General features: G+C 33.1%; 2 protein-coding genes across 2 annotated transcripts; both read left to right on the top strand.

The window, feature by feature from the left end:
- Window positions 1-7,403: 7,403 nt before the first annotated feature.
- LOC131415699 (olfactory receptor 9S13-like) lies at window positions 7,404-8,339 on the top strand. Its single transcript, XM_058557512.1, has one exon. It carries the CDS (start codon window positions 7,404-7,406, stop codon window positions 8,337-8,339), a length of 936 nt encoding a protein of 311 aa, XP_058413495.1.
- A 10,362-nt stretch (window positions 8,340-18,701) lies between these two features.
- LOC131416559 (olfactory receptor 9S13-like) lies at window positions 18,702-19,649 on the top strand. The gene has a single exon (XM_058559227.1). It carries the CDS (start codon window positions 18,702-18,704, stop codon window positions 19,647-19,649), a length of 948 nt encoding a protein of 315 aa, XP_058415210.1.
- The last annotated feature ends 3,202 nt before the right edge of the window (window positions 19,650-22,851 follow it).

Below are 22,851 nucleotides of genomic sequence, written 5' to 3'. Positions count from 1 at the left end.
TTAATGTCAGGAAGACTCAAGAATTTCATTTAGATAACCCTAGAATTCTGAGACTGTTCTATTAAGTAGTAAAAGAAGTTATTTGGTTATTGTATTTAAATCATACATTTGTAGGGAGTTCAGCAAAAATGTACATATTTTATTATCTAATTTTACTCCCATTCTAAATTTTTAGTTTCAATATATTTTTAGTTAAAGAATCATGTTTATGTAAAATATGTATTATGAGTAATCTAGAATAAAAGTATTACATATAATTTCTGTGAAAGTGTTTGTAGGAATTATGTTATCCAAGTCAGTGTTTGAATCATTATGTGACAGTAATATAAATATTTAAAAATACTTTTACCTTATTTTACTTCAATCTATTTAGGTTCCATTACTACTGTAGCCATACTTGAAAATAGAATAAAAATAGACAAGTTATTGGTATGTTAAAATTAATAACTTCCAAATCACTAAGCATGGATAAAATAAAATTCTCTAAAGGTATTTCCAAATACATGTTCATGTTCTCAGATCAAAATCATTCTCCCAAATAAATGCACTTCGTTTTTTTTTTTTTTTTTTTTTTGCTGAGGAAGATTCTCCCTGAGCTAACATCTGTGCCAACCTTCCTCTATTTTGTTTGTAGGTCGCTGCCACAGCATGGCTGCCGACGAGTGGTGTTGGTCCATGCCCAACACCAGGCTGCTGAAGCGGAGCACACCAAACATAACCGCTAGGCCACCAGGCGGGCCCCCAAATAAAGGCATTTCTATTGCCTCACTACAAATACTTCATTACATTAGTAGCTGTTTAATTTAAAAATGCCATAACCATTTATCTCCTTTTTTTGAAGCAGAGAGAAAAGCTGGTGAACATTCCAGTCCTTACACTGCAATAAATAACTTTCTACCAAAGTTGCATCAATTCAAGGGAACTCACTCTTTAGTCAGGACAAGGAATATATATAAAGGGAAATTCCTTTCCCAAATTTTTGTATACTGTATACATCTTAAAATAAGGATAACAGGATAACCATGGATATTTAAGGAGCATAGAACCTTGTGTCATCTGGGACAGTATCAACAGTGGTTGTTTGTGATGGCCTCAGTCATTGTTATTCCTGTGAAATCTTTTTCAGGCTATTTCAGCATTGAGGTTTTGCTCATCCTCTGGGATGGATTCAACTGGGAGAGGAGTAATCATAGAGTCAATTATGGAGACATGAGTGCAGACTCCAGGGCTGCTGTCCATGAGGACAGCAGTAACTCAGATACAAACAGATAGTCTAATAATAGTCCAAATAGAAAAAATCCTCTTCTTCTCTGCTTATGTGTCTCTTTTGGGAATTTCTCTGGCCTTTATTTTCTTCATTGACAAAGAAAAGAGCTTTCTGATAATTACCACAGCACACATATTGATAGGCATAGAAAAATAGATTGAAAAGTTTGTACACAATGAGGAAAATTTTAGATAAGTGAATACTTTAAATTGTGTAGTAAATGACACTTGTGATGAATTAAAAAAGACAAAAATTCTCTCCAAATTATGGTTGACCTGTGTTTCTTGATGCAGACATATTTCACCATATGACACATACCCTTGAAATCACAAACTCAAAGCCAGGTAATGCCTTGCTAATTCTATAGTTTCCTTTATTTTAATGCTAAACAAATAGAAAATATAATGGAAGAAATAATAGCATTCAATAAAACTTTTAAAAAATTCTTAGCAAAGATATTTATAAGAGATCAAAACTTATATTAAAAAATTCCTTAAAAACTACTGTGTGACTAAAAGACTACATTTCAATCAGAGACATAATAGCATATTTAATGAGCATAATATTACAGGGATGTCGTTTTTGCCTCAATGTTTCCATTAGTTAATTTTAATCCTATTTTTAGAAAGTCTCTCTTTTAATTAAAAATTATTACTCAAATTTCTCTAGAATTTTTTTGGTATATAGATAGCAAGAGGATATGGGGCCAGAGCTTCTCCTTATTATAATACAGTATTAGTAAAAGTTTGGTCAGTGTACGTAGAGAAAATAGTTAAGGACTTTTAACAGGGAATTATTCGTTAAGATGCACTGAGGCCTATCAAATTTGGAAAGGCTGGAGGGACTTCTGGCTGACACTCTTGTAATCACGCTTAGAGCAACATAGGATTAATTCACAAAAAGGGCTACCATCGGAGGGATGATTTCAAAACACACCATAACTCAGACTCAGGGATCACATACAGAGAAAGCAAAAAATGTCACTACTTCCTCATTCATCCAAATAACTTCCCTAGGAAGCTGGAGACTCAACAATGCTGCAGAAAAAAGCCCACCTGTTTCCACAACCTTCCTAACTGGTAGAAAAGGTCAAAAGGAACAAAACGTTGATCCTCTTTCAAATTCTGAGTTTGTATGGGTATAATTGGTAGAACAAAATCTGAGTCAAGGACCCCAGTAGCAGGAGACATTTAACTTTCCAACATTTGCGACTAGAAAGCACATGGGTGGAGCTTGGATATCTAACCTATAAAATGTAGCAGAATCTAAAATGCTTTTTCTCATCCTTAAATTTCCCACAATAACATTAGTAATAACAACACATTACTGCTTATAAATATATAAGAAATAGCACTGACATTCACAATAGATGGGACATAAAAAACTCTCCACAAATTCAAAGGTTGAAATCATTCAGTGAATGTTCTTTGATCATGTCAACTTAATATGGAAATCAATAGCAATTAGATAACTGGAAAACTCTATGAGCATGAACATTGAAAATAAACACTTCCTAAAAATCCATGGATAATAAAGAAATCAAATTAAATTATAATAAATTATGATAAATCTACACTTCTGGGATGCAGAAGAAGAAAAAAGATGGGTGTACAAAGCCATATAGGTAAACAGTATAAAGGAGAAAAGCAGGAACATCAATAAATTAATCTATCTTAATTATGTGAAATACAAAACAATAAGTTGAAACAAAGTGAATAATAGAAATAGTTAAATAGAAAAAATGTAAACAATACTGAATAATCACATAGCTTAAAATTGATTCTTCAAAAGATTAGTAAGACTCTAGTAAGAAAGATTAGTAAAGCACTAGCCAACTTAACAAAGGTAAAACAGCAACATTAAATCACAAACATCAGAAATGAAAAATGGGATATCACAATAAATCCTACTGATATTAAAAAACAGAATGTAGTCAACTGTATTTTTACCAAATATTGATAATTTTTAGAATAAAATTATTCTAAATAGAACAAAATGATGTATAAAGAGAAATATAATTTTTAAAATATCTATTAAAGACATTAAATTTTTATTAATAATCTCCCGTGAAGAATGTTCCTTGCCTAGATGGCTTCACCAGTGTTTACTTCCAAATGTTTAAGAAAGAAATAAGACCATTGTTACATAAACTTTTTCAGGAATAGTCACAGAGGAAATACTTCCTGACTATATTCATGAGTCTGTCATCAGTCTCATATAGATATTAAAATAAAAAAGTACAGAAAATCTTATAAATTTAACTTCAAACGTTCTAAGCAGAATATTAACAAACAAAATACTTCAATATATAAGGAATAATAAAATCTCAGTGAAGTGTGTGTTTGTAATACAAATGTAAAGGTCATTAAATATTTAAAAAATAATGAATTTAAGATGTTTCCACATCTTCTCGTGAAAGAATGACTACCACAGGATTTGCCTTCCATAACAAAAAACTAAACTGCAGAAAATATATGACCAACTATTTTCAGATATAGGACAAAAAGCAGTGAGTGAGTGCAATTACCGAGAAAAAGGAAACAAATCAAGAAGAAAAGATTTTAACCTCGAACACATAGCAATGGAAACAAATCAAACATAAGCATAGAGTTAAAAAGGAAAAAATGAACAGACATTCAGTGAGAAGTGAGAAAATATTAGAAATGTAATTGGAAGAAGAGGCACCAGAAAAATGTTAGAACCTATAATGGGCAAAATTTTTTCAAATTTGATGACAAGTATAAACTCACAGATGCAAGAAAGTTCACAAAACCCAAGGATGATAAGCAGAAAGAAACCAAATGAAGGCACATTAGAATAAAATTTCTGAAAATGAGTCAAAAAGAGAACATTGGTGAAATCACTGAGGGAAAAGGAGACTTTGCATACAAGCAAATACAAGTTAGAGCTTAGATTTTTTTTATCGGAAACAATTCAAACAAGAAGACAACGGAACATCTTTAACGTGCTTACAGATGGGGGGAGACCAAACAAAAATGGCATATGGAAGAAAATACACTTCAGAATTGAAGGCAAAATCAGGAACTTTTCAGATCAAGGAAAACTAAGAGAATACATTATGCCAAATAAACACAATAAGAAATGACAAAGAAAGTTGTTTTAGCTAAAGGGAAATATTAGGATCTCTAGGAACGTTTTGAAATGCACAGAACGTGATTGTGAAAAATCTTGAAAAATTTCATCTAAGATTTTTTCCTTCTCAAAATATTAGTTGATGAATCCTTGTTTACTCTAGGGTAGTGGTCATTCAACTATAGCTGTGGCCCAAATCCAGTCATCCTCATTCATTGACCTGTTGTCTCTGGTGCTCTCATTCAACAATGGCAGAACCGAGGATGTATGAAGAGAGGGATTTTTTTTCTCTTTCAATATGCTTCTTGAGATGTTTCTGTATTTGGTTCCAGCACCTAGTGGGCACTATGGTTCTCACCATGGCTCTCACTCTTGAAGAAACTCCTAGATTTCTAGGATTTTTTTTTGTCAGGAAGATCAGCCCTGAGCTAACATCCATGCTAATCCTCCTCTTTTTGCTGAGGAAGGCCGGCTCTTAGCTAACATCTAGTGACAATCCTCCTCCTTTTTTTCCCCCCAAAGCCCCAGTAGATAATTGTATGTCATAGTTGCACATCCTTCTAGTTGCTGTACGTGGCAGGAGGCTTCAGCATGGCCTGAGAAGCGATGCGTGGGTGCGCCGGGATCCCAACCAGCCGCCAGTAGTGGAGCGCACACTTAACCGCTAAGCCAGGGGGCCAGCCCCTCTAGGATTTTTTTAACACCACCTCTTCTTGTGCCTTGAAATCATAGAAAGAGGTATACTGCCTGCTCTTGCTAATCTCTATATTGCTTCAAAGCTTCCATTAACTGTTTAGCTTAATCTCTGCATTAATTTTCTTCTGACTAATACAAGCATGATGGATTTACCCTAGAAATAAGAAATGAGTTTCATCCAAACGTGGTTTTGTATCGTTTTATAGGTTAGTTCCCATGTCCCCTAGAAAGACCTTCTAACTTTCTAAAGGTCTGGTAAGTTTACTAATTAATAGTTTATTCTGCCTCCTTTTTTTTTTTGTTTTTTGTATTACGATGCAAAATACATTGCTGGTGAGACAGACCGTTAGTCCCTGGAGATTATCTTGCAGAGGAAATGCCCACACTCTGTTTTGCCTCCCCATGAGAGAATTTCTCTTAGATCTACTTGTTGATTTAATCAATGAAAAGTACAGTAAACTTGGAAAGAGAGAGAGAGAGAAGCTTCGATTTTTGCTAGTACTTGTTGTTCTTAATTTGAATCACGGTGTGAACAGTGAGAAAGTGCAATCCATGTTGCAGAAAAACTTCCTGTTAAACGAAGGTTTGCTTCTTTTCATAATTTTGTTTCTTCATGAATGTATTTGATTTCAAATATAGTGAGGGTTTACTAAGATAAGAAGCAGTATTCATTCTTGAGACTATGTCTTATATTTAATTTGTTTATTCTCAGCATTCTTCTTTTAGATAACTCTAGTTACTTTTCTTTCTTTTTTTTTCAATTTTCCTATTGAAATCAGAAACTTGTTGATGTAAAATATGAATTTAAGGAGACTAGCATTTTTGTAGTCAATAGGCCCTACCAGAGGTTATTTTGACCATTCCTATGCCTTCTAAAATCAGTCAGTCAACATTTCCGTTAATGTTTAATTTTTTCAAGAAAGTAGATGTAACTGGACCAAATGGATTCTAATATACTTCCATAGTCCCAACCAGCCTTAAAAGAATATCAAAATTAATGAAATTATAGCATACAACAATAAAAATTTATAGACATTATAAGAGACATTGTACAATTTATATGACATATAATTTTATTTATTATAATTATATAATTTATACATCTACAGAATTACAAATTAATATAATTATAATATTTTAAAATACATTTTCATAGTATGTGAATTTTTGAATTTATCATTTGTCAGTTTTCTTTTATGTTATATGATAGATTATTGAATAGTAAACCATTCTGCTGCTCAATCTATTACTCTAGATCAGCCTCTTAATATCTTTTTTGTCTGTTTCTCCATTCATAAAATTAGAATAAAAATTAATTCTTGTCTCTACCTCACGCTTTTTATGTACAAACATTTTATAGTCATAACATAAGCCTAAATAAATATAATGTAAGCTTGTTTAAATAGATATTTCTCTTCCTTTTCATTTGCAGCTGTCTTTAAATTGTCTTGTGTGCCTTCTATCTTTCATATGCACAGATATTTGTATTTTTAATTAGATTTGTCTGTTTCTGACAAGACAGAAAAATCTCTGTCCAAGGCCTTGGAACTCTCCACTTGCATTCCAATCTGTCAAATCCAAAGGGAACAAAAGATGGAGGGAAGGAAGGAAGGATACAAGGAAGGAAGGAAGGAAGGAAAGAAAGAAGGGGGGGAAACATAAAAGTTTGGTTTTATTGTGTTCAGGAAATATAAACAAGTGTCACTTTGTTTGTAGCAGACAAACTGTGCCACTAAGAGTGTATGTCTCCATAGGGACAAAAATAATGAAAGAAATAAGGAAGTGAGGTTAATGTGTACAAGGACAATGATTGTGTCAGGATCTGAAGTCTTTCTCCTAATATAAGAGAGACATACAATTTTTGTATATTTTTTTAGTAGATAAACTAATCATTAAAAAATGAAATGAGACCATCAATTGAACAGATTACCCTCAGAATAAAATCTTAAATGGATTATAATGTCTGTGAGAAATGACTTCCACTAAAGGAAGCAACTTCAATGGCTATAAATTGATATTAAAGAAATTAACAAAAAAACTAAGCTGCTGTTTCCAGACATTTTCCTAGACCTCCATTTCCCCAAAGCACACTTAGAGAGCAAACCTGCATCATTTGCTAATAAGTGTATCTGAAAAGGCTAGCCAATCTGATTGAACTTTTCACTAGGAAGACTTTTTAAAAATGTTAATCCGTTCTTTACGGTCATTGGTGTTTTATAAAATATGGGGAATATAACGAAACAAAAGTTTTTCCATGCTGGTTCCTAGACATTTTTACTAAAACACGTATTCTGATCACTCATTTCTTTCATTTTTACCATCTCTCTGGTTCCACCTATGTCCAGCTATGAACAGTGAGCTTAATAGGAATTCCTCAGAGGTAACTGAGTTTATTCTGCTGGGATTCAGAACCCCTCCAAAGCTGCGGATCCTCTTATTCCTAGTGTTCTTGCTGATCTACGTGGTCACTGTGGTGGGAAATATCAGCACGATAATTGTCACTAAGATGGACTCCAGACTTCAAATGCCTATGTATTTCTTCCTTAGGAACTTGTCCTATATAGATCTCTGCTACTCCACAATCATTGCTCCCAACACTTTAGCCAACTTCTTGTCTAATGAAAAGAACATTTCTTACAATGGCTGTGCAGCCCAATTTTTCTTCTTTGCCCTGTTTGTCACAACTGAAGGCTTTCTTCTGGCTGTCATGGCATTTGATCGATTCTCAGCCATTTGCTCCCCTCTCCTTTACTCTGTGCACATGTCCCAGAAAGTCTGTGTTCGATTGGTAACTGGATCCTATGTCTGTGGATGCATCAACTCCATGATACAAACAGGCTTCACCTTCAATTTGTCTTTCTGTGCAGAAAACAGATTGGATCACTTTTTCTGTGATGTCCCAGCCCTGATCAAGATCTCATGTGCTGACACCTTTGTGAATGAGATTGTACTGTATATTCTCTCTGCTCTCATCATCACCACCACCACAACTGTCATTCTGGTTTCCTATGCTTCTATCCTCTCCACTGTCCTGAAGATCCCCTCAACCCATGGCAGGAGTAAGACCTTCTCCACCTGTGGCTCCCATATAGCTGTGGTGTGTTTATTCTATGGGACTGTGTTCTTCATGTATGCCCAACCTGGGGCTATCTCCTCACCAGAGCAAAGCAAGATGGTAGCTGTGCTCTATACACTTATTATACCAATGCTAAACCCTCTAATATATAGTCTGAGAAACAGAGATGTGAAAGATGCTGTGAAAAGAATATTACACAGGAGATGATATTATTATATCAATTATATTATTATATCATAGCCATCATTATATATCAATCATATCAATTATTATATCAATTATATTATCATATCAATGATTATATTATTATACCAATTATATCAAAATTATTATATCAAGATGTGTATATATGGCAACAAATATTTTTCTACATTTTCCAAAATAATATTTCTAATAATATAGTTATATGCATAATTATTTTATTTGCTTGGAATATATGAAAGCATATATGTTTTGAACTTATGATGTGGTAATAATATTTTCATTTCAATTTTTCCTTGGTTATGATGTAAATATTAAGAGGTATTATTACATACTAATTAAAACAATATTATATTTGTGTGCACTATTCTTTAACCTTTTTTATTCTACAAAGCAAGTAAACTGATATTTGATTGGAAAAGATAGCAGTCCCATTGTGTAGGTGGCAAAACGGAATGGTAATGGTTATATAGAACACTTTTGAGTAAAGGTCCTATTCTTTCCCAAAGGTACAGATTTATATTCTGACCAGTAGCATCCTTAGAGTTACTACTCCTATGAAAAGGGGGTCTACAATACATCACTGGAAAAGCAATTTTTCACATGGAAAATGTGTGTCAATAACATTCTACTAATTTATATTTCTCCATTTTCTTCTTAATATAAAATTATACACTTTATAATAATAAAAGCTGAGACATAAAGAACAGGTACTATATGCCATGTGTGATTTTTATCACCATTTTCAAAAGAGGAAATTGGTGTGGAGAGACTAAGTAACTTCGTGTATCCAAAACTCAACACCATTATGGCCCCAGAACTTTTATTATCCAAATATTTAGTTCAAAGCATATGGAATATTCTGAAAATGTGATCTCACAACCTAGAAGCAATCATTTCTGAATGGAGGTATAGATATGGGGCCAGTCTTTGAACTATAAAAAATTTGACCCATTGTCCTGCCATTATTTGTGCAAATATTATTCTGTGTTTCTATTTAATTTTAACATTTGAATGTATTTTTGGTGTAGATCAGAATAACATTTGTATATAAATTTATTTATTGGTCTTGTCTCTTTTAATTTAGTACATATACTTACCCACTCAAAATCAGATAAATGTTATTAATGTTATTTTTTCAATATCTTATTGTGAAATTTTAGTTGATATAAAAGTGTTTTTTCTATGATGTGGATTGAAGTCCTTACTCAAGTTCTTTTCTATGAATTAGTCAATTTTTCTAACATTTACATAATTATCTTTCACAAGAAGACTTTGCACAAATCTTTATTCTCCACTCTGAGTTTTCACCTCTCACTCATTTGTGGTACAATTTCTTTCAGAAAAAAAAAGGATAAAATAGAAGGAAAGAAGGAACAAAAAAAATGAGAGAAAATGAAAGTTTTTGCCCTACTTTCTCTGCTTTTCTTTCCTTTCTTTAGATATATGACTACTAAATAAGAATTCAGGAACCTAATTGAGCCAAATGTATTAGTGGGAGTGAGTCATTGTTTTAATAATGTAGAGAGATGGTTTGTCACTGTTCTGACACTCATCTACAAGGGTCAGACCAGAAAGTTAGTTCTCTCATTTCTCTTCCTCTCTCACACATGGGTTGTATACCACCTCACTGTGGCAGGTTTTTTTTTTCCCTTAACTGCTATTAATAATTGAATTTAGGCAGAAGGGGAAAGACTTCCGAGAAGTCTTGGCTTCCCCAAATGCTGTAGTTTAATTTGACTCCAATTCTGGCTAATTAAATAAAAGTGATACTTTGTTTCCAATTTGGTCCTCTTACTTGAGGCAAATAAGTCCTACAGCTACTTCTCTATAGGATACATAGCCATGCTATAGCAGGAACAGAAAATTACTGGTCTTCTGGTAAAATATTGATCACTATGACCCAAATTGCCCCAAATTTCTAAAATATAATAATTCCTTTTGGTTTATGAATTTATGAAATTTTTTGTTGTGATCATATAGTACATTTTATATACACTAGATTGTATTTCAAGTTTTTTGCTTTGTTCCATCAATTTGTTTGTCTATTTTTATGCTGGTATCACATACTTGTTGCACAATAAGATTGCATGCCTGATAGGGCTACATCTTTTTCAAAAATTTCTCAGCTAATATTACTTGTTAATTCAGTGACTTCAGGATTATTTTGCATTTAAAAATAATTTCTATTTGTTTTTAGCAGAATGTTATCATTTGGCAAGTAATTGATCTGTTTACAATACACATTTGTGAGAACAAGGCTAAGAGTATTGCTTCTGATATCACATAGCCTAGGTTTAAGTCCTTATGCTACCACTGATCTCAGATTTGAGAAGTCCTTGAGTGGTTTTAAGGTTAAAGGGATACTGTCAGTTTACATACTTCATTCAACAGATGAGAGAATTACAGAAAATACTATAACCCGAGCTTTGGCATCAGAAAGTATTCCATTAAGTGTAGCTTCTACTATTATTATTATTACCATCATTATCATGATATTTTTTATTATGTTTTAGCAATTCTGTGGAGTTTCTATATGTGAGAGCCACACTTTTTTTAGTTAACATATTTCAATATATTTTATATATTATTTGCTATTTTGACAAAAATCTTTATTAGCTTGTATTTTCTAATGGATAATTCTAGGACTCAGAGAACTTAAAATTATTATGCATTTATTTTATATGAATTCAGATTACTAAACCTTACTAAACCTTCAATTCTTAGAGTTTCACAATTAAATATTAGATTTAAAGCCTACTTACCAAGGAGTCAATTTTTGAAAAGTTTCTATCAGTACTTTCTTACAGTGTTGATATTAATTAAAAATACTTTCTATATATGTCAGGTGTTCATAGGTACTTCTTTACTCCTCAAATCAAACTTGTGGTAAAGGCAACATTATATATACTAAACGTACAGTTTAAATTAATATATTATACAAGTATAGAAATTGTGTCTTAGAAGAATTAAGTAATCTGCTTGTTTTCGCATAATCAGTAACAAGCAAGGTCAGGGCTGGAACACAGAAGTTTCTGAATCCAAAGCCCGTAGAGGGAAAGATTATGCGGCAGTGGTTCAGAGAAAGTTTTATCCTCTACAGGTTTTAATATTATAAAGATATTTATTAACTCAAATGTATTAATAATTTTATTCAAATCTCTCCAACTTCATTAACTGTTGTGTCTTTGGTATATCACAAGCAGAATGTGTTAAATTATTGTTTTTGTCACTTTGGTCATTTTCTCTGTTACAATAATTTTTTATTTATTGTATATTATGATATACACTAATTAGTTACATATTTTATTTATATAGATGCATTTCTTTGCTATATTTATAAGCGAGTTATCCTGAATTCTACCTTATTAAAATCAATATGGCACTTGGCTTATCTTTAAATTTTATCTGGTATATCTTATTAAAACTTTGATTTTTAACTTTTTTATATAGCATTTTATGGCTGTGATTTTTTAAAACTCAAGCATCTCCCCCCCCCACGTATATGCAATAGAGACAACTTATTCTTAAATGAGAGGGATCTATCTCATTTACATTAATTGTAATAATCTGTTATTTTTCACTTTTGCCATTTTTAATATCTTTGTTCTTTCTTTCTTTGTTTTATATTTCACTATTAGAAAATAATTATCCTGCTGTTTTCATCTTTGAGAAATATAAGTCTAAATTATGTTGCATCACTTGTGTTTAAGTATAGGAATTTACTCTCCCTTTATGTCTGTTTACCCTCTTGCATTAACAATATAATTTTCTTAAATATTTCATGTACATACACTTAGAACCACAGAAAGCAGTATTATAATTTTTGCTTCAACCATCAAACATAGTTTAGAAAACTCAAGGGAAGGAAAGTTTATTGTATTTACCCATAATGTAGTATATCATCCATAATGTATGTTATTATCCTTCAATTTTCAATTTTTCTATGTAATCTCTTTTAGCTGTGACTTCTTATAAATCAAGTTTCCCTTCTCCCAAGAGAAATGTAACTCTCTTAAAATGAGGGTAGTATATGTTGTTCACACTCATTGCTATAACATATTATTTTTCTTCAATTTTGTCATTTTTAACATTTTCTTGTTCTATACATGTTCCTTTTTTAAGGATTGTTTCGAGAAAATAATATTTCCGCTGTTTCCATCTTTGAGAAATATAAGCCCATATTACATCATTTGTGTCCATGTTTAGCAAATATGTCACATTTTTACCTTTCAACTTTTAAGATTCAACAAAGTATTATGTCTCATCTTTTGTGGGTCTCTGAGCCTTGTAAAATTGTAGATATATTTCAATTGTTCTTATACTATAAACAAATGATATGGAATGTAAGAGCATTTTTTTCAGAAAATATTATTGTATCATTTAACAGATAAGAAATATGAGGTCATTATAATTTTATAGATATTTAAAAATGTATATTTGAGTCTTGTCAAGGGCTTAGAGTCTTTTTTTGACCCATTTCAAACATTTCCTTTCCTTTAAACATGTTAAAATTAGTAAGAAAAAGTTTATAAAATATGAGCATACAGATTAAAAAATAACTAGAATGGTATGATCCAGGTAAAGATGTACAGAACTGCTCAGGATTCCTGGAAGGTTCTGGCTTCAGAAACAAACGCAAGCTGCCAGCTTAAATATCATCTTCAGCTAAAGACAAAGGAGGGTGTTGAGGGTAGTGGTTTGGGACTTAAAGGGGAGGAAGGCAATTCACATGGAGATGGAAAAGCAAATGTTTGGTAAACAGAACTTTGGTAAGAATGAGCTTAGCAAGGACTCTCACAGTCTACTGATACCCAGAGTTATCTATGGTGATGGCCGGTCCTCCAGACAGGCGTTTTATCTTAAATTGTTTTAGGCAGTTAGGGGGAAGGTTAAAGTATTTTTCAGTCTTTTGTTCTTAAAAATAATCAAGTCAAAGAGATATATTTTGAGGTGGCCAATCCTCATCCCCCACAGTGTGTTTGTGAGTGATACCTATATATCAAAGGGAAGAAGGAGAGAAGGAGGGGAAAGAGAGAGAGCAAGAGCGACAGAGACAGAGACATAGAGAGAGAGAGAGAGAGACTTTCTTTTGTTGCTGTTGTTGATTTAGGGAGAGTGAATCTGGTTCTTAGTACTTCATCTTGACCAGAATCAGAAGTCTATCTCCTTTAGTTTTCAAGTCAAATTAAACTTCTTTTCCAATCTGCCCGAGTAGCATGAAGGGAGTTATTTTAGTTAGGTTTTTAAATTTTTTTTGAATTATCAGTTATTAAATTTTTTTTGAATTATCAATTTCTTTTGAATTATAGGAACTTCCATAGTTATGGTCAATATCATACACCCATTGTTTCTCATTGAACATTGACGAGTTATTGACGGCAACTAAACCTAAATTTCCTATGGATAGAACTGTTCTAAAGTGGCCTGCAAAGTCTGTATGATGTTCAAAGAAGAAAGTTATTTATTTCCATTACTTTTTTTTTGAATGATAGTCTCACTCTCTGAAAGTGAAAATCTTTTAGGGATATCACTTTGATTCTTAGGATAGCTTTCCTTATTTCTCAGCATTTTCTATTCCATCTTCAAGAATCCTCTTTGATTCTATATCATAAATGATGTGGGTGTTGATCATTCACAGACCAGGGATAATTCTTTTTTTGTATAAGAACAATTCCTTATCCTTTCCAGGAATCACTATACCAAGAGTCGGTCATGTATCTTTTCTTATATTTGAAAATTTAAAGTCTGATCACCTCTGTGTTTTAGCCCAGGAGTAGCAGGTCTTTTTACATAAAAGGTGTTATTAATCCTCTTTTCTGGACAGTGAAGCTACACTGATTATCTCTGGTAGACTCCACTCTGCTACTCTTAGACTTTTGGGAAGACAGTCGCCTTCATGCCTCAGAAACAACTTACTTTCTTCAAGGCAGCTGAGGCGACTTTTGAACATTTCCGTAACTACAGGAAAGAAATAGAATATGAAACTTACATCTTCATAAGATATCGTGTTATAGACTTCTAACCTTATAGATGATTGGGCTTTGCTCTGCTTTTTTAAAAATTTGCTTTGTTGTCAAAGATTACACATTTCCCCTTTCATGGGCAGGCTCTTTTATCTTTTTTTTCCTTGTTATTGAGTATTTTTAGTGTGTATGTCATTTCTACTGTTGCTATTTGAATTGAGCTTAGTTTTTCACAGTACATTGAGAAGTAATAATAATATCAGCTTACATATTATATATAGTGCTGGGTTTACCTATATTAACTTATTTGATATTACAGCAAATCTATGAGAAGATACTATTGTTATCTACAGCTTACAGATGAGGAATATATATGATTGAAAAATGAAAAAAAAAATAATGGAGATTGTGAAAAGTATAATGAAAATAAGAAATTTAAATATGTTTGATACTCTGTGTTGGGGAAAGATTATAAGTGCTGGTAGAGTGGAGTATATAAACATTCAGAAATTAATAGATTTACATAAAAATTCAAAATGAGAGTAGTTTGAGACAATGAAGATATACTATGCAAGAATACTCATGTAACTGCAAATCAGTATAGTAGGACTGGTACAGAATTTTAAAATAGTGTGTGGCTATTATAAGCTATTTTATAAAATATGTTTTCTTTCTTTTTTTTGGTGAGGAAGATCAGCCCTGAGCTAACATCTGTCACCATCTTCCTCTATTTTGTATATGAGATGCCACCACAGCATGACTTGATGAGCATTGCACAGGTCCGCGCCCGGCATCTGAAACTGCGAACCCTCGGTCACCAAAGCAGAGCGTGCAAACTTAACCAGTATGCCACTGGACTGACCCCAAAATATGCTTTCTTTACTAAATACAAGTTTATAAAAGAAATAATAAAATAAATATGATACTAATTATGTACCAGGTATTGTGATATTAGTTGACTGAGTGATGCATATTAGAAGATACTTTGAGAAGTTGAAGGTAAAAAACTCACATATGCTCTTTGTTTTCATTGTCCAATTATTCTTGACTTAGTAGATGTATCATTTGTCTTTTTTTTTTGTTGTTGTTGCTGAGAAATGTTGGCCCTGAGCTAATATCCATTCCCATCTTCCTCCACTTTATATGGGACCCTGCCACAGCATGGCTTTGACAAGCGGTGTGGTGGTGCATGCCCGGCATGCGAACCTGCGTGCGAACCCTGGGCCCCAGAAGCAGAGCACAGCGCACTTAACCACTTGCGCCACTGGGCCAGCCCCTCATTTGTCATTTTTAATTTTAATAATTTTAGGTTAGGAATTGTTTTCAGAGTTTGGTATAAATTATGAAAACTGTCATATAAATGCACAACATTTTATTTGTAATTATTGGAGTTTCATAAAATCTCAGAAGCTTCTTCAAATTTTCCTGACCAAGACCTCAAACTATATATAAACCATACTCTCTACATTTGTCATTCTTTAAAAGTCTTTTAGAACCCAAGATAAAGGTAGGTGTATAAAGTGGAAATGTGAAGAAACTAAATGAATGCCTCCGCAGTGGGGTGAACCTGGTTCATATAAGCAGCATTTTATGACCACCATTAAATAAATCTAACTAATTTTAGTATCCAGTGGAATAAGAAAATCAAGAAATGGGTTATATTTATTACATATTTATGTTGAATAAAGACAGAAATCCCGGGAAGTGACATTTGTAAAACAATGAAGGGTGAAGAGTATTCTTTTAGAAGAATCTTTATAATTAATAATGGCTTTGAGTGAGAAAATTGCTATTCTGCCAGGAAACCATAAGAAGACCAAATTCACTGATTCTCAAACTTCTTCTATGTAGGAACTGACCTCATTAGAGTTAATTGGGAATCTGAAAAAATAAATGAATGCTTCCCCACACTCATCTCGCTAATAGACAATTTACAGTATTTAGATTAACTAAGAATATGGTGTGATCCAGGAATCAGTATTAAAAGAAAAGCTAAACAAAACCTCCCAGATGATTCTGAGGAATGGGGGAGTTTGGCAAAAATGACCTAATTGAACTCCAGGGCCCTTATTACTGCTCAAAAAGACCATACTTTTATATATATTTTTCTCATTTATTTGTTTGGTTTTAATTATAGCTATATATATATATGTATACTGTATATATATATGGGTAAATCAAAGAACTTAGAACTTATGGCAGATAATATATAGCAGGAATTTTCAATTCTGTCTTTGCATAATATAATGAGGAAGATATTTCTTGAGGTTCAAACTGAAGACCCAGTCTAAGATTCTTTTTCGCTTCTAAGGAGTAAAAATGAGGGACATGGGACTTATAAATAAATAGATCCACTTACCGAGTGTACTCAGCAAGTTGGATAAATCTGATATATACTGCGAAGCATGTTTGTAATTAATTAAACTTTCCTTAAGGCTTATTTTAAAGGAACAGTTAGCTACTAAAATTTTTCAATGAAGGTTCTTTCAGAATCTGCTAGATCTCACAAAATGTATTTGTTTTTTAAAAATCATAACCTTTTCTGAAGATAATTTTCTTAATTAAGCAAAAAATTATCTTTTTTTCCTGTTCAATCTCTCATATATCCATTATTTATTGAGTACTTTCTATTTCCCAGGTGCTAAATATTTCTTTTAATTCATGTATGTGATTGAGTTTAATCCTTACAACAGCAATCCTGTTTGGTAGATGTTCTAAGACATATTTTGCTGATGAGAGAACAGAGGCTCATGGATTTGAACAATTTGCCCAAGATTACCTGCTTGTGAGTGGCAGAACATGGCTTAAAACTCAGATTTATGTGAATTAAAATGCCATGCTTTTAACTAGTAAAACACTTTGAATTCACAAAAATAGTAACAGAAGCTATGATAATTAGTTTCACTTCCTTGGACTCTATTGTACTTTTAAATTTATGAAAATTTCTAAATAAAAATACAATATTACTTCAAATACAATATTAAGTTCCTTGATGAGAAGGACTTTTTCACTGTTGTTCAGAAATTAAATATAGTGATGGAACCACAGAATTATAATATAAAAATTTTTTCCAGTTGGGCTTAATTTTTCAGATATCTTAAAAATTATTAGTAATTTATCTGCATGCCTTTTTAGTGTTTGATTTTTTTTTCATTTATTTATTTTTTCCCCAAAGCCCCAGCAGATAGTTGTATGTCATAGCTGCACATCCTTCTAGTTGCTGTATGTGGGACGTGGCCTCAACATGGCCGGAGAAGCGGTGCGTCGGTGTGCGCCCGGGATCCGAACCCTGGCCGCCAGCAGCGGAGCGCACGCACTTAACTGCTAAGCCACGGGGCAGGCCTTAGTGTTTGATATTAAGATTGATAGTTACTTAAAAAAGCATGGAGCAAAACCTATGTAATACAGATCTTTTTTGCCCTTTTTATTTGCATTAACGTCTTCACTTTAATTAACAACATGTGCAAGGAAAAACCACTTCTTGTTGGAGAGGTTAGTCTTGTACTTCAACCACAATGCTCCTATATAAACAGAAAAATTCATGTCTCTAAGATGTAAATGTCTGACAGTAAAGTGAAAAAGATGTGCTGGAGTTTGGCTGCCAACAAGGGAGCAAACCTGCCGGCAATCAGAGATTTGCTGTTCTGAAGTAGGCGGTGGAGGTTGAACAGTGTATGGTTAGTGTAGGAGGTAAGAGTTTGATTTCTCATTTCAGATGACTTTCTCTAAGACTGAGGCTTCATTCTCCCTCATGAAGCAGTAATCCCATGTTTCCTAATGTCTTTTAAATAGCAGAATGTTTTAAGACAGCCAGATTAACTGCATTTTGTGGTGGTAAAAGGAATTGCTTTATATTGTCACCCAATTTTTCCATTCCTAAAGCAAAAATATTTTTTAGGTGCTTGTTTGCTTATTTTTTTTGACTAACATTTATTATGCTTTTAAGATGTTCTATTAACTGAAAGTAAATATTGGTTTTCTTACTCAGTTTCATGTTATCCTCACAACAGTCGTATAAAGCAGGTATTAGTATCTTCCATTTGACAGAAGAGGACTTCAAGGCATTGAAAGTGTAAGAAGTTTTCTTAGGTTCTTTTAGACTGAAAGAGGTAAAATTTGGACTCGGTCCATCTGATTCCAGAGCTCTATAAAACGACTGATGACCTCACTGTCTCATCCACATTTCCCATAGCAGAGTGACACAATACATATTAAAAAAAATTATACGTAGTGTATTTGAGTACTTCCAAATGTAAAGCATTCTGTCAGATGTGTTGCCAAGAAAACCTCATTTTCTATTAGCATTTTTTTTCTCTTACTGGGAACTTCAGGAACCAAAAGTTGGCAAGGATTTCCACAGGCTTCTTGATCATCCACTCATTTTCTCAGATAGGTCTCAGCTATGAAGAGTGAGCCGAATAACAATTACTCAGAGGTGACTGAGTTTATTCTGCTGGGGTTCAGAATGTCTCCAGAAGTACAGATTCTCTTATTCTCGCTCTTCTTGCTAATCTACATGGTCATTGTTGTGGGAAACATCAGCATGTTAGTTGTCATTAAAATAGACTCCAGACTTCACACACCTATGTATTTCTTTCTCAGAAATTTGTCCTATTTAGATCTCTGCTACTCTACAGTCACTGCTCCCAAAACTCTGGCTATTTTCTTATCCAAGGACAAGAAAATTTCTTACAATTGCTGTGCAGCACAGTTCTTTTTCTTTTCTCTCTGTGTTGGGACTGAAGGCTTTCTTCTAGCTGTGATGGCATATGATCGCTTCTCAGCCATTTGCTCGCCTTTCCTCTATGCTGTACGTATGTCTCAGCAGGCTTGTGTTCGTTTGGTGATGGCATCCTATATCTGTGGATGCATTAACTCTATGATACAAACAGGTTTCACCTTCAGTTTGCGTTTCTGTGGAGAAAACAGACTGGACCACTTTTTCTGTGATGTCCCAGCCCTGATCAAGATCTCATGTGTTGACACATCCGTGAATGAGATTGTACTGTATATTCTCTCCGCTCTCATCATCACCACCACCACAACTGTCATTCTGGTGTCCTATGCTTATATCCTCTCCACCGTCCTGAAGATTCCCTCGACCCACGGCAGGAGTAAGACCTTCTCCACCTGCAGCTGTCACATCACTGTGGTGAGTTTATTCTACGGAACTATGTTCTTTATGTATGCCCAACCTGGGGCCATCTCCTCACCAGAGAAAAGCAAGATTATAGCTGTGTTCTATACTCTTATCATTCCTATGTTGAATCCTCTGATTTATAGTCTAAGGAATAGGGACGTGAAAAATGCTGTGAAAATGATATTGTTGAGAAAAATATCTTTTCCTTGACCTCCAGCCATCCATAAAACTATAGAATAGACCAAAAGCAATATTTTCAATAATTTGTTATGGAATAATTTCAACTAAAGGCATCTAAAAGTTTTGAAGATTAAAGTTTGTTCTCTCTCTCTCTTTTTTAAAGTATACGATGTGAATATGCTTTCTCCTTATCTCTCTCTCTCTTTTTTTTTTTTGCAGGGGAAGATTTTCCCTAAGCTAACATCTGTTGTCAATTTTCCTCCTTTTTCCTTCCTTTTTCCCCCTAAAGCCCTGGTACATAGTTGTGTATAGTTGTAAGTTCTCCTGTGTCTTCTATGTGAGCTGCTGCCTGACAGATGAGTGGTGTGGTTCTGCACCTGGGAACTGAACCCGGCTTGCTGAAGTGGAGAGTGCCGAACTTTAACTGGGAGGCCATCAGGGCTGGCTCTGTTTTCTCTTTTTTTAACATCAACAGATTCTTTTAAAATAAATTTTAAAGTCAATATAGATTTTTCATATTCCTACGTAATCATTTTATGGTATGATATCTATTTATTACATAGGTTTGTTGTTCATGTTTTGTTTTGCTTATGTGTATTCAAAATTGCAAGTCATAAATACAGTACTACTAAATTAATACACACATTAAATGTATTAATATAATATAATATCTGCAAATATATATGAATATCTGTATATTCATTTATATATCTGGAGAAGGAAGAAAGAGAGAGCCTATTTAATGTTCTATGTTCTTTGTTTTCTCCAAATCATAATCAAGTTTGCCACTGTCCAATCTTTGCAAACGAGTATTGGAAGTGCTATAGTAACATAAGTTATTGGTTTTGCCCAAATAATTGTACAAAGGAATGGTACAAAATATTATACCAATAATAGCCTTAATCATACAAACATTAATGATTCCATCAGGAAGAAAAAATAAAAATTAAAAAAAAATGTAACATAGTTGCTGTAATTTATCTCGTCAGGGGGGTCTTAGTAATAAATGTTTGATAAAATTTCCAGTATTACTTATGCTTATTGGTCTCATTACTTTATATTTATGTTCTTGGATCATTTTTACAACTTATATATTGATTGAAAATCCTTATTTTCCTCTAGATTTGAAAAATTTTTGCCATGGAATGACATAAAAGATGTCTTATAATAATTTAATTCTTTCAATGTCTGTAGTTATGTATACTTTCTATTTTTAATCCCCAGAATTTTTTCCTATTTTTGTTACTTAACTAAATTTGCCAAGTGTTTGATTTCATGCCATTAGAATTTTGAGTTCCATATTAGCGTATGATGTGAATTCTAGGTGTTACATGGGTTTGCTGTTCTGGTTTTGTTTTGCTTATATGTGCTGAAAATTGCAACTCATAAATACAGTACTACTGAATCAATATGTAAATACACACATTATATTCACTAATATGATATCTGCATATATGTTTACATATCTACATAATTATTTTAATTTATTTCCTAAGATCTTCTGATTTTGTTAACGTTTTGTTTCTGAATTCATATGTTGAGTGCTTGGTTAGTTTATTTTCTGTTTTTTCTTTAATTATATTGAAAACTGTTGCATAGTTTTCAATGTAATTTGCTTTTGCTTTCATTATTATATAAATTATTCTTTTCACTTTTAATGGTCTCTTTCATCCAAGGATTTTTTAGATGAGATTTTTTATTTCAATATAGATTTACTTAGACAATATCTTTTTATTGTTGAATTCTAGTTTTATTATCTTTTTTTAAATTTTTTGTTTATTACAGTAACATTGGTTTATAACATTGTATAAGTTTCAGGTGTACATCATTATACTTCTATTTCTGCATAGATTACATCATGTTCACCACCCAAATACTAACTACAACCCATCACCACTCACATGTGCCAAATTATCCCTTTTGCCCTCCTCCCCACCCCTTCCCCTCTGGTAACCACCAATCCAATCTCTGTTTCTATGTGTTTGTTTATTGTTGTTATTATCCACTACTTAATGAAGGAAATCATACAGTATTTGATCTTCTCCCTCTGACTTATTTCACTTTGCATAATACCCTCAAAGTCCATCCATGTTGTCACAAATGGCTGGATTTCATCGTTTCTTACGGCTGAGTAGTATTCCATTGTGTATATATACCACAACTTCTTTATCCATTCGTCCCTTGATGGGCACTTAGGTTGCTTCCAAGTCTTGGCTATTGTGAATAACGCTGCAATAAACACAGGGGTGCATGTATCTTTATGCATTGGTGTTTTCATGTTCTTTGGATAAATACCCAGCAGTGGAATAGCTGGATCATATGGTAGTTCTATCCTTGATTTTTTGAGGAATCTCCATACTGTTTTCCATAGTGGCTGCACCAGTTTGCACTCCCACCAGCAGTGTATGAGAGTTCCCTTCTCTCCACATCCTCTCCAACACATGTTGTTTCCTGTCTTGTTGATTATAGCCATTCTGACGGGCATGAGGTGATATCTCATTGTAGTTTTGATTTGCATTTCCCTGATAGTTAATGATTTTGAACATCTTTTCGTGTGTCTGTTGGCCATCTGTATATCTTCTTTGGAGAAATGTCTGTTCAGGTCTTTTGCCCATTTTTTAATTGGGTTGGTAGTTTATTTATTGTTGAGATGCATGAGTTCTTTATATATTTTGGAGATTAAGCCCTTATTAGATGTATGGTTTGCAAATATCTTCTCCCAATTGTTAAGTTGTCTTTTCATTTTTGTTGATGGTTTCCTTTGCTATGCAGAAGGTTTTTAGTTTGATGTAGACCCATTTGTTTATTTTTTTGTATTGTTTCACTTGCCCGGTCATACATGGTGCTTGAAAATATGTTGCTAAGACTGATGTCGAAGAGCGTACTGCCTATGTTTTCTTCTAGAAGTTTCACAGTTTCTGGTCTTACATTCAAGTCTTTAATCCATTTGGAGTTAATTTTTGTGTATGGTGTAAAGTAAGGGTCTACTTTCATTTTTTTGCATGTGGCTATCCAGTTTTCCCAACACCATTTGTTGAAGAGACTTTCTTTTCTCCATTGTATGTTCTTGGCTCCTTTGTCAAAGATTAGCTATCCACAGAGGTGTGGGTTTATTTCTGGGCTTTCGATTCTATTCCATTGATCTGTGGGTCTGTTTTTGTGCCAGTACCATGCTGTTTTGGTTACTATAGCTTTGTAGTATATTTTAAAATCAGAGAGTGTGATACCTCCA

Source organism: Diceros bicornis, chromosome 17 (assembly GCF_020826845.1).
Source record: "Diceros bicornis minor isolate mBicDic1 chromosome 17, mDicBic1.mat.cur, whole genome shotgun sequence".
Classification (NCBI taxonomy): domain Eukaryota; kingdom Metazoa; phylum Chordata; class Mammalia; order Perissodactyla; family Rhinocerotidae; genus Diceros; species Diceros bicornis.
The sequence above is the reverse complement of the archived record's forward strand: the minus strand, read 5'-3'. Positions and strand labels throughout refer to the sequence as shown.